This window comes from Sorex fumeus, unplaced genomic scaffold (genome assembly GCF_029834395.1).
Source record: "Sorex fumeus unplaced genomic scaffold, SorFum_2.1 ptg000123l, whole genome shotgun sequence".
Lineage (NCBI taxonomy): Eukaryota > Metazoa > Chordata > Mammalia > Eulipotyphla > Soricidae > Sorex > Sorex fumeus.
In genome coordinates this window covers 6,478,952-6,491,063 of record NW_026606180.1, presented here as the reverse complement: position 1 = coordinate 6,491,063, position 12,112 = coordinate 6,478,952, and the positions used below count along the sequence as shown (strand labels likewise).

At 46.7% G+C, this 12,112-nt stretch overlaps 1 protein-coding gene across 3 annotated transcripts in view; it reads right to left on the bottom strand.

Annotated features, from left to right (window-relative positions):
• STK38 (serine/threonine kinase 38) overlaps positions 1–11,680 on the bottom strand; it is a 61,015-nt gene extending 49,335 nt beyond the window's left edge. Inside the window, exons 1-2 of one of the 3 annotated variants that reach the window (XM_056137358.1) lie at positions 11,575–11,680; positions 7,758–7,890 (exon numbers count right to left, since the gene is read on the bottom strand). In XM_056137358.1, coding sequence (XP_055993333.1) covers positions 7,758–7,888 — 131 coding nt within the window. In that variant the 5' untranslated portion in view covers positions 7,889–7,890; positions 11,575–11,680. Of the gene's footprint in view, positions 1–7,757; positions 7,894–11,121; positions 11,139–11,574 lie in introns of those variants that run through there. The other 2 variants (XM_056137357.1, XM_056137356.1) reach the window with 2 other exon arrangements.
• Between the last annotated feature and the right edge of the window lie 432 nt (positions 11,681–12,112).

Below are 12,112 nucleotides of genomic sequence, written 5' to 3'. Positions count from 1 at the left end.
CTTCCAACTAGAGTTTTGTATTATGTTTATCATCTTAAGTTACATTTTCTTCTCTTCCAGATGACTATACTTGCAAAGCTGAGCTTGCTTTGAAATCTGATGGGAGGGCAATAGGCCATTTGTCTGAACACATGAAACTTATTCCTGTGCATAATAATGAAGAAACATGTGATCAAGTGCTAAAATTCAGATTACGAGGAAAAAGTGAATTATTTCAAGCAAGGATCGATGACAGAACAAAATATTCGTTACTACACACCCTATTAGCACCCTTATGGACAGTATCACAGATATTCAAGAAGCTGGATGCCCCAAAAGACAGATGAGATGTCAAAGAGGAATGTCATTCTCTGTCTCCTTTGCTGTTTCAGAAAATCCAATCTGGTATATGCATCTATTCGGTCTTTATAGCAGAACTATAATGAAGTTTCTTCATATTAAAAAAATCTACTACGAATAGATTAACAGAAAAACAAGAAAGATTTCCACACTGAGTGTATGATACCTCCAACAAGTCAATCTGTACCTGCGGGGTGAGTGCATCAGCAGCCTGATGGCTCCTTCAGGGTTCCTGACACCCCAAAATTAACAGTGTCTTTGGCCAGTCCCCAACAACTTGGGACCAAGTTTACCAAGAAACTAAATGGCTAAAAGTAAGATATGTGGGAGCCACACCCACAAACCACCTCTCGCTCAGTTATACAAGCTCATTTATTGGCCTTATTTCGGAGACCCATAGATAAATCTTGAAATAGACCAAAAGTCACAGTTAATCTTGGACCCATGCATGGTTGAACAGACTGGGATTGAATCGGAGGGGGGCAGGTTGGCCTGCGCCTGCCCAAGCAGAGCCCCCAGCAGCCGCTTGCTTCCACAGTCCAAAGTCGCCGCCACCCCGGCCTGACTCCACCGTCTCAGGACGGACCTCACCAAGATAAAATCTGCTGAAAGTTCGGGTATGCAGGTTTTGCGACTGAAATCTCCAGGCTATCACAGAGTTGGGGTGAGCTACCTCCCCCCACTTCCCAATACACATGGAAGCACTGGCATCATTCCCACGAACCAACTCCAGCCATCGTGTAAACTCTCTTACTGGCCTTGCTTCAGAGACCCCTAAATAAATCTCGAAAGAGATCAAAAGCCAGAGACACAGCAGCGAGTCCCAGAAGATACCACAGAGTCAGAGATCTCTCCAGGCCCCACACCAAGCCAATTTCACTGGGGCACCCCAGATGGAGCAGGTGCAATCTCCCCACTACTCCAGATGGAATCCTGGCGACCAAGAGCTTCCACGAGGAAGGCCCAGAAATGCAGGTTCCAGTACTAAATCTCCATGGTGGCAGAAGTGCTGGGCTGTTCCTCCCTGGCTCCCCACCAGCTCATCGGCCTGGCTGTCACTGCCACAATGTGCCTCCAGGTGCCATCTTAGCACCCTGGTCCAGAGACGCCCAATTGTAGAAAAAAATGAACGATCTAAATCTATGAAACTTCAGGAGAAAACAAGGTATTTTTTAGAACCTGGGAATAGACAAAGGTCTTTCTGATGTGATAAAATGGAATAACTATAAAATAAAATCCTGCCAAATTAGATTTCACCAAAATCTGACACCTGTTCATCTAGATACTGTTAAAAAAAAAAAAAAAAAAGAAAGGCTGCAGAGATAGTACAGTGATTAAAATGCCTCTCTTCCACGCATCCCCAGAGCCACACATGGTTTGTTTCCTGAGCCCGGCCAGGAGTGATCTCAGAACAGAGTCTGGAATGAGTCCTGAGTCGGGCCCTAGAAAACAAAATAACAGAAAACTTGGAAAGGGAGCTCAACGGGGTGAGCACATGTTTAAATGCAGAAAGCCCAGGTTCAATCCCCAGCATTACCTGAGCCGTCTAATCCATTCCAAGTACCACCAGGAACCACCCTTGAGTCTAAAACCAGGAGCATCCCCCTGGCACTTCCAGGTATGACGCAAGAAAAAAGAAGCCACAGACTGACAGAAACTAAACTCTAGTATCCAGGTACAGGAAAAGAATTTCTACAACTCAATTCTCAACATCTGGACAAATGTGTCCAGAAGGAAAATATACAACAGCCAAAAGGCTCCAGAGTGTTCAAGAGGCTGGTACAGCACGTCGGGTGCTTGCCTTGCACGTGGCCAAACTGGGTTCCACCCCCAGCATCCCTCGGGTCCCCTGAGCACAGCCAGGAGAGATTTCTGAGTGCTGAGCCAGGAGTAACCCCCGAGCATGCCTGGGTATGGCACAAAAAAACGAATTACATTCAAAATGTTTAAGAACAACAACAAATAAGGTTGAAGAGATAGTAAAGGAGGTAAGTAACCCAGCTTGACGCTAAGCAGAATCCCCCAGAGCACCACCAGGAGTGATCCCTGAGCATTCCTGAGTGGCAGGGTACGGCCCAAAAAGAAGTTCACCATCACTCATTCAGCCAGGGAAGTACAAATTAAAATAAGAGGATGCATGCGGCCAACCCGATTAAGTTCCTCCTTCAGCACCATACAGGGGAGCAACCCCCAAGCACAGAGCCAGGGTAGCCCTCAATGTGACCCCAAAACTCCCCATACCCCCAAATAGAGTAAAATAACAGTGAGGTAACCAGGGAGGTAACTTAAAGGGTTGGGGCACAATATTTGCCTGCAAGAGACCCAGATTCAATCCTCATCATCATCTGATCCCCTTAGCAACCTGGCGAGAGATACACAAGTACTTCAGTGACAGTACCCTTTGAGGTCTGGAAAGAAAAAAAAAAAAAGCCCTACATTAATTAAATAACAGCGAGATCCCAGTTCAGGGCTAAGGCACTTGCCTTCCATGCAGTGAACCCATCTGAGCCATTGTACCACATATGGTCCCCAGCGCAGAGTCAGGAGTAGCCCCCAAGCACTGCTAAATATGGCCCCATTCCCTGCTCCCCCCACTCCAACTTCCCCAAATAGCTAGAGTTTAAAATACGAGGGGTCTAAGAAATAGCTCAAAAGGCTGAGTGCATGCTTTGCATGCCAGAGGTTCAGGTTTGGGGAATCCCTCCCCCATGCAGAATCCAGAGCACCACTTGGTCACTTGGTGCAGTCCAAAAAAAAAAAAAAGATAGTATAAATGCTGGCAAAAAGCAACTAAAACTATATGCATTACTGGCAGTATTTTACGGAAAAGTTAACAGAATTTTCTGTATGTTTATACTAAACATATACCTATATATATATATATATATATATATATATATCTTTTGGATCACACCCAGTGATGCTCAGGGGTTACTCCTGGTGGTGCTTAGAGGACCATATGGGATGCTGGGGATCGAACCCGGGTCGGCCGCGTGCAAGGCAAACACCCTGCCCGCTGTGCTATGGCTCCGGACTCTCTAGATATTTATGAGCCAGCAATCCCACTGCTATATACCAGATAATGGAAACAACTATTCACTAAAAGATTTATATAGCACCGCACTGCAGACTGTACTCCCGTTGTTCATCAATTTGCTGAAGCGGGCACCAGTAACGTCTCCATTATGAGACTTGTTGTTACTAATTTTGGCATATCGAATACATCATGGGTAGCTTGCCAGGCTTTGCCATGCAGGTGGGATACTCTCGGTAGCTTGCTGGGCTCTCCGAGAGGGGCAGAGGAATCGAACCCGGGTCAGCCGCGTGCAAGGCAAAAGCCCTACCTGCTGTGCTATTGCTCCAGCCCAATAATAAATAAAAACAAGTATATTCAGAAAACAAGGTAATCAGCAGTATAAAGGAATAAACTATTGCTACAACAACAGGGATGAACTTCAAAAATAGGAGAAGGGGGGCTGGAGCGATAGCACAGCGGGCAGGGTGTTTGCCTTGCATGAGGCTGACCCGGGTTCGATTCCCAGCTTCCCATTTGGTCCCTGGAGCACACTAGGAGTGATTCCTGAGTGCAGAGCCAGGAGTAACCCCTGAGCATCACTGGGTGTGACGCAAAAAGAAAAAAAAAATAGGAGGAAGTATCAAGTGATAGCTCATGCCAACCTAAGTTCAATCCCAACTCCACATGGCCCTCCCCATGCAAAAAAAAAAATTAAGCTGAGCGAAAGATGCCTTACTAAATTAATTTATATATTCGAACACTCTTGAACTTATTCGCCAACGTGGCTTGGCACATGCCTCAGGCAACCACAAGCGAACATCCGAACTGGCAAAACAGTGCAGAGAAGCCATCAAGGATGACCTCAAAAACAGGAGAGCAGCAGTACTGGTAGATGCAGCAGAAGCTGGGAAAAACATTCGTAACGCCCGCCTATCCTTCACCAACTACAAAACCAAGATGACTGCCCTCCGACATCATGATGGATCTATCACATCTTCCAGAAGGGCAATGGAGAAGATTATTCATGACTTCTACTCAGATCTCTTTAATAGCCACATCCACTTGCCCACATACCACATACCACATGATGGATATGTCGTTCCCAATGTTCTCCCTTCCGAAATCCAACATGCCATCTCGTCTGTAAAGAAACAAAGAGCACCTGGCCCAGACAAGATCAGACCTGAACACCTGAAGAACTTACCATCAGTACTCATCAATACTCGACTCTTCACACACTACCTGTCTGAATGCAAGGTTCCATCCCAATGGAAAACCAGCAGGACTGTACTACTATACAAGAAAGGAGACATCCACGACATTGGCAACTATCGCCCAATCTGCCTATTGTCTGTCATCTACAAACTATTCACTCAAGTCATCCTGAATAGGATTAGCAGAACACTAGATGAAGGACAACCATGTGAACAAGCTGGATTCCGAAAAGGATTCAGTACCATCGACCATATCCACACAATAACCAAGCTCATTGAGGTATCTCGGGAGTTCAAGATGCCGCTCTGTCTAACGTTCATTGATTTAAAGAAGGCCTTTGATTCTGTTGAGACGGAAGCGGTCATGGAAGCCCTAGCCAATCAGGGCGTACAAACTCAATACATCAGGATCCTTCGTGAGCTCTATTGCGGATTCACTACCAAGATCTCACCATTCTACAAAGAAGTAATCATCCATATCAAGAGAGGGATTCGGCAGGGTGATACCATTTCACCAAAACTCTTCAGTGCCACCCTCGAGAACATCATGCGACGACTAGAATGGGAAAACATGGGAGTGAAGATAGATGGTCGGCAACTACACCACCTCCGCTTTGCTGATGACATCGTTCTAATAACACCAAACATCAGCCAAGCGGCACAAATGCTGGCCGACTTTGACCGTGAGTGTGGAAAGGTCGGACTACAGCTGAATCTTACGAAGACAATGTTTATGAGAAACAGCCTTGTTCCTGACGCTCCATTCGCTCTCAACGGAACCACCATCTCCGAATGCAACAGTTATATATACCTAGGTCGAGAAATCAACACGATGAATGACCTGGCACCTGAGTTGTGCAGGAGGAAGAGAGCGGCTTGGAATGCCTTCAAGAGCATTGAAGAAATAACTAAAAGGACAAAGAACCTCCAGCTACGAACACATCTCTTTGATTCCACTATTCTTCCTGCATTAACATATGCCTCAGAGACCTGGACCCTACGAAAACAGGATGAGAACACTATTCGGGTCTCTCAAAGAGGAATCGAAAGAACTATGCTTGGAATATCACGATTCACTCAAATGAGAGATAGAATCCGGAGTTCTGATCTTCGTCAACGCTCAAGAATCAGGGACGCTGTCTCATTTGCCAAGACATCAAAAATCAGATGGGCTGGACACGTAATGAGGTTTACAGACAACCGCTGGACTAGAGCCATTACTGATTGGATTCCACGGGACATCAAAAGATCACGTGGACGCCCACCTATAAGATGGTCAGACTTCTTCGTCAAGACCCTAAATGATCGGTTTGAGGCTCTGCATGTTCCTAGAACGAACAGATACCATTGGGCTACGCTAGCACGCAACCGGGATGAACGGAGACGTTACTGGCACCCGCTCGAATAAATCGATGAATAACGGGGATTAAGTGATTAAGTGAATCACTTAAGTGATTAAGTGATTCAACTAAGCTGGAACAGGCAAGATGAATGTCTGGTTGGAAAAAAAAAAAAGAACACAACTACACAGTTGTACTGCCAGGAGTATAAAGAGCAAGAAGAAAGAAATAATTTCCTAGGACAATGGCAATATTCTATGTTGGGGTTTTTGTTCTGTTGTTGTTGTTGTTGTTTTGGTTTTGGCTTTTTTTGTTTTTGGTTTTGCTTTTTGGGTCACACCCAGCAATGCTCAGAGGTTACTCCTGTCTCCGCCCTCAGAAATTATTCCTGGCTCAACACTCAGAAATTACTCTTGTCAGTGATTGGGGGACCACAGGAGATGCTGGGGATTGAACCCCAGTCAGCCTCAGGCAAGGCAAACGCCCTACCCGCTGTCCTACTAATCCGCCCCAATATTCTAAGTCTTCGTAGAGTTGGCTAATTTGTATGGCGGGGAGACTCCCAAAGGGGCCGCAGGGTCACTCCTAGTGACACTTGACCAAGCAGGCCAAAGGGTTCAATGTGTGGGCCTGTCAGGGTCCTTTCCAGCACCTTCGGGGCTGGAAAGAATTAAACCGCTGGTGTTGAGCATGCAAGGCACATGCCTCTACACCCTGACCTATGTGTAAGTGTGACAAGAGTATTTGTCATTTGTCAAAACTCATTGGATGATATATTCTCAAGATTGTGCATTTCATCTTACATCCTCTCCAAACGTATAAATATTAAGTTCTAGACAAGCAGAAACATTCAGTTGACTTTTGCAACAAACTTGAAGCCAAAAATTAAGATGGATTAAAGAAGGAAGGAAGATGGGTAGATGGATATATGACGAAACAACAACAAAAGGTGAGTCACTATACTACTTGGGAGTAGACACAGGCTTCTTAGAGGCCATAGAAGACAGTAACTAGGAAAGGAAAACCTGCCAGGGCCATCGCGATATAGCTCAGTGGTAAAGGTCTGCCTTGCATTTTGGAGGCCCTAGGGTCAAACCCCAGGATGGAAAGAGCAAGGGTTCAAGGTACTTGTCTTGCATGTGTCTGACCCCAGTTCACTCCCCAACACCACCTCATATGGCCTGAACACCCCAGAGTGACTCCAGCACCCAGGTCCATTCTTGGTTGGAGGTCACCTCCGAACATTGAGAGCAAGGAGTAGATCCTGAGCACCACTGGGTGTGGCCCATTTATCAATGAACGATTCTTTTAACTTCTGTGCACTCTTGAACGTTTTCATAACAAATACTGGAGTGAGGCTTTCAGTATGAATTATTAAATGAAGAGTGTACACCAGATCAACGGCAAGAGCGGCAGCTACCACCATGAACTGACTAACTACGTGTGAAGCATCACAGGTTTTCATAAGTCACACCTATACACAGCAATTCTGCAAGGTAAGTCGTGTTACTCGTTTTCCTGAAGAGAGAAATAATACACAGAAAGACCAGGGAACTTGTTTCATCCTCATGTAGCAACTGAATGGTAAATGCAGAACTCGGATCACTTTTTTTAATATCACACTTAAAAACAAAATCCCAGGATCCGACCCAAAGTTGTTTTGGTTTTTGTTTTTAATTACTACGAGAAACTTTATAGATCAAGACACTGCTATTCCATTGCAGCAGACAGGCTGTAACGTGGCTATTGCTAATCTTGTCTCCTTTCAACAGTATTATATATGTGGTTTACATTCTTGACATGAATGCCAAAACCATGACATAAACTTTCCCAATCAAAACTCTTTACCTCATTTCTCGTTCTTCGTGCTGAGCGATAAGGTTGCTATAAAAATTCTCCAGTGTCACTTTGGTCATTGTCACCCTTTCTTTTGTGTGATTACTCATGGATGAACAAGGTGTTGAGCCCGTCATTGCCATGGCTGCTAGATTAAAAAAAAAAAAAAAAGGTTTTAGTTCGGACTCGAAAATCCAAAAACTATATTTTCTCCAACCCAGTTGGTAATATAATGCAAATGACCATGGTTTCTAGAGGATAAAGTAACACATTAACAAAAGCCGAAACACAGAATACTTGGTGAAAAATAAGTATGAAGACCCTATGTATACCATGACATCGCTGAAAGATCTCTTGGTAAAAGGCATAATTTGTCATGCATTGGTTCTTAGAGTATTGCACGGGCTTATGCACTACAAAGAGGATCCACATTATGTTATCATTTGTCTTACAGGAAGTGAAGGGAGTTCAATAAAAAAACAAAATACTGTGAATAACTACTAAGAAATACCATGCAGCAGTCAGAAGTAACTTAAAAACAATTGAAATAAATATCACGTTTATCTAAACCTAGCTTTATGGGCCAAAGAAAGAGCTCAGCTGGTAGGGCGCTAGCCTTGCACATGGCCAAACCAGGGTCCCCTGAGCTCTGTCAAGAGTGTCCACTGAGCACAGAGCCAAGAGTAAGCTTGGAGTACTTCTGGAGTGGCCTCCAAAACCAAAAATAAATTAATAAATGAATAAAATCTGGTTTTTATGGTAAGTTTTTTTCTTTTTTTAAGTTTTTTTAATTGGTGTTCAGGGATTACTCAAGGATCATTCCTGGCAGGCTTGGGGGACCACATGAAGTATCGGGACTAGAACCCAGGTCAAGTCATGTGCAAGGCAAGCTCCTTACCTGCTCTACTATCACTCCGGCCCCACTAGCTTTCTTTTTAGAAAAGAGAGTCAGAGACAATTCAGGGAAGTAAGGTGCTTGCCTTACAGACAACCCAGGTTCAATCCCTAGCACTGGTCCCCCGAGCACACCAGGAGTGATTCCTGAGTATAGTCCCAGGCCAAAGTCCTGAGTACGGCCAAGTGTGGTCCCATAACCCAGAAAAAGAAAATAAAACGAGAACAAGCAAAATAACATATGAATAAGTTAAACATATGTAATTAAAGATCCAGTATAATTCTTTGCTAGATCTAGAAATCTACTTTGAAGAAACCCAGAAGGATTTCTATACAAGGAAATTGATTCAAGACAGCATTGAAATGACAAAGGAAACCAAAAAGTAACTTGGCTGGTCAAAACAAAATTAAGCACTTATTAAAAAGTCCAAAATAAAATACTGGGGAAACAACATATGTTCAAATGTTTGATGTTGGGGGAAACATTTCCAATATAAATTCAAGTTCAAAGGGGGCCGGAGCAGTAGAACAGTGATGGAAAATACCTTAAAGCCCAAGCAAGGTTTAGACAGCTTACAGAATATTTCCCCCAAATTTGAATTTCATCTTCCCACAGGTATTTTTTTTTTTGCTTTTTTTTGGGTCACACCCAGCAATGCACAGGGGTCACTCCTGGCTCTGCACTCAGGAATTACCCCTGGAGGTGCTCAGGGGACCATATGGGATGCTGGGAATCGAACCCGGGTCGGCCGCGTGCAAGGCAAACGCCCTACCCGCTGTGCTATCGCTCCAGCCCCTTCCCACAGGTATTTTACCAATCTATATCTACCATCACATTTGGCCAGACTGCTCACCAACCTTGACTGGCTCAAAAGTTGGTAACAGTGCTCAGTACTTTATTCTTATTCCTGGCTGGGGGGAAAAATTAGAAGGGGCCCAGGGCCATTTTCTAATTAATGCATTTTCTTAAAAGTTTTCTTAATGGGGCTGGAGTGATAGCACAGCGGGTAGGGCGTTTGCCTTGCACATGGCCGACCCGGGTTTGATTCCCAGCATCCCAATATGGTCCCCTGTGCACTGCCAGGAGTAATTCCTGAGTGCAGAGCCAGGAGTCACCCCTGAGCACCGCCAGGTGTGACCCAAAAAGCAAAAAAAAAAAAAAAAGTTTTCTTAAAATTATCCCCTTGAAAACTAAGAAGACTTTTAAACTGTTTTACAGACTAAGCTAAGGCTTTTGAAGAATGAGCACACACTCATTATTAGTAAGGAAAAAGACAACATAAAACAATTTTTTAGAAAAAAAAATGTTGAGGGGAGATCACATAAAAACTTTTTCAGAGTAAAGAGATTCAAAAATCAAGGCACGACTTCTGAGTCCTGACTTTTGATTCTTGATATCCCAAATGATCAGTAATAGTAAATTAGTGAACTGAATTGTATTCAGTTCTTACTAGAATAAAAAAAATATTACTCTTATGGGAAAATTTCTGCTAAGACCAAAGCAAACTAGAACGGGTGTAGGGTATCAGTAGAAGAATTTGTTTTCAAAACTCTGATTATGAAGTCTGGGTGTGGTTCCTTATTTGTCAGCCTGTAGCCCCTCCGCCCACAATGAAAACCACATGCACTCCGAGTTTGGTGAAGAAATTCTGAGACCATGTTTGAAAACAAGTCTGAAGCAAGGAAGAGCTCCACACTCCGTCCCTTGTCTGAAAATTTCTATAAACCTTCCTATACACTGGAGATACAATAGTTCCATTTTAACAACTAAAATTATTTCAACATAAAAATACAACTTGAAAGTGTTTGAGCCTAAAATAAACAACGCTTTCCCTATAACAGGCCATTAATAAAAGCAAGTTAAGCAAGTTAATGATTTTTCAGCTGTCCACAAAGCCCAAGAACAAAGATTACATTTATATTGATGGACACACACAAACATGGGCAAGGGGGCAGAGGTGTATTCCAGACCCATTTAAGTTACGGGCGTAACTTCCTGCACTTTTAAAAAGATCAGGCGGAGATTGCATCCGTTCAAAGACGCTTATCCATGAAGCCAACACGTTTTCTGGAAGAGTGATTTTCAAACTTTCACAGTCTCTAATGTCCTAGCGAAGCTTGTGCTTGTCCTTCTCGCTGACCTTTCTCCAAAACTTCCTCCTCCACTTCCCCCACTCATCGTGGAGCCTAATTCTTAATCATCTTCGATCAGAAGATCACAACAGCTACCGCACAACAGAAATTTGGTGACCTGCTGGCCGACCAAGGCACCCTTCCTAGAGAGGCCCTGGTGTGCTGACCAACCAGCCCCCAGGTCACTGAGCCTCCTGTCCTGTGCGTCTGATTCTCCTCCTTTCAGGATCAGCGAATAATAATAGTAGGCGGAAAATTCTTTTTTTTTTAAAAGAAAAAAAATAAAAGCTTGGAAAAACTGAACCTAAGAACAGGATCCTCATAAAATCAGGGTTCTGGCAACACTTACAAGGTCTCGTGAAAAAACAATGTTTCCAGTCCATCACGACAGGCTTGCCTGGCTGCGGAAAGGACCTGCACACCGGGTGGGTCTGCGCCCACCCCAAGTGACCCCCCTCGGTGCACCCCTTCGGACTGACAGCCCAGCTTGGACATTTCCAAGGGGACAGTCGAACCCGGGGCAAAGCCGCCCCGCGCCCGCACAGCACAGCCCCGCCGGGCCCTCGAGCCCCCACCCCCGGGACTCGGGAGACCCGGACCCGGGCCCGGGGTCTCGCGCCCGCCCCCCGCCCCCGCCGGACAGCGCCGGCCGGCGGGGGCGGGCAGGGCTGGGCAGCGGTGGCGGTCAGCGCGGCTACGGGACGGCCGCGGGCTCGCTCCACGCCCACCTTCCCGTTCCGGCCCCCGAAGAACGGCGGCTCCCCGCGCCCCGCCGCCCCCCGCAGCAGCAGCGGGCACTCACCGGGGCCGCGGCGGCCGGGCTGGACGGCGGGAGGCGCCGCGGCCGGAACAAGGCGGCGCGGAGGGGCCGAGGCGCGGGTCTCCGGAGAGGGGCTGCGCGGCCCGCAGTGCGCAAGCGCGACCGCGGCGCCGCCCGCCCCGGCGCCCCGCCCCGCCCCGCCCCTCGGTGCGCAGGCGCGACCACGGAGCCCCGCCCCGCCCCGCCCCGCCCCTCGGTGCGCAGGCGCGACCACGGAGCCCCGCCCCGCCCCGCCCCGCCCCTCGGTGCGCAGACGCGACCACGGAGCCCCGCCCCGCCCCGTCCCGCCCCGCCCCTCGGTGCGCAGGCGCGATTCCGGCACCGCCCACCCCGGCGCCCCGCCCCGCCCCTCGGTGCGCAGGCGCGATTCCGGCACCGCCCGCCCGCCCCGCCCCTGGGGCCGGCGCACCGTGTGCTGGGGGAGGTGCCGGAGAGCGGGGCCTGGAGGGCTCCTTCTGGGCTGTGATCTCCTTCACTTTTTTTGGTTTTGGCTTTTTGGGTCACACCCGGCGATGCACAG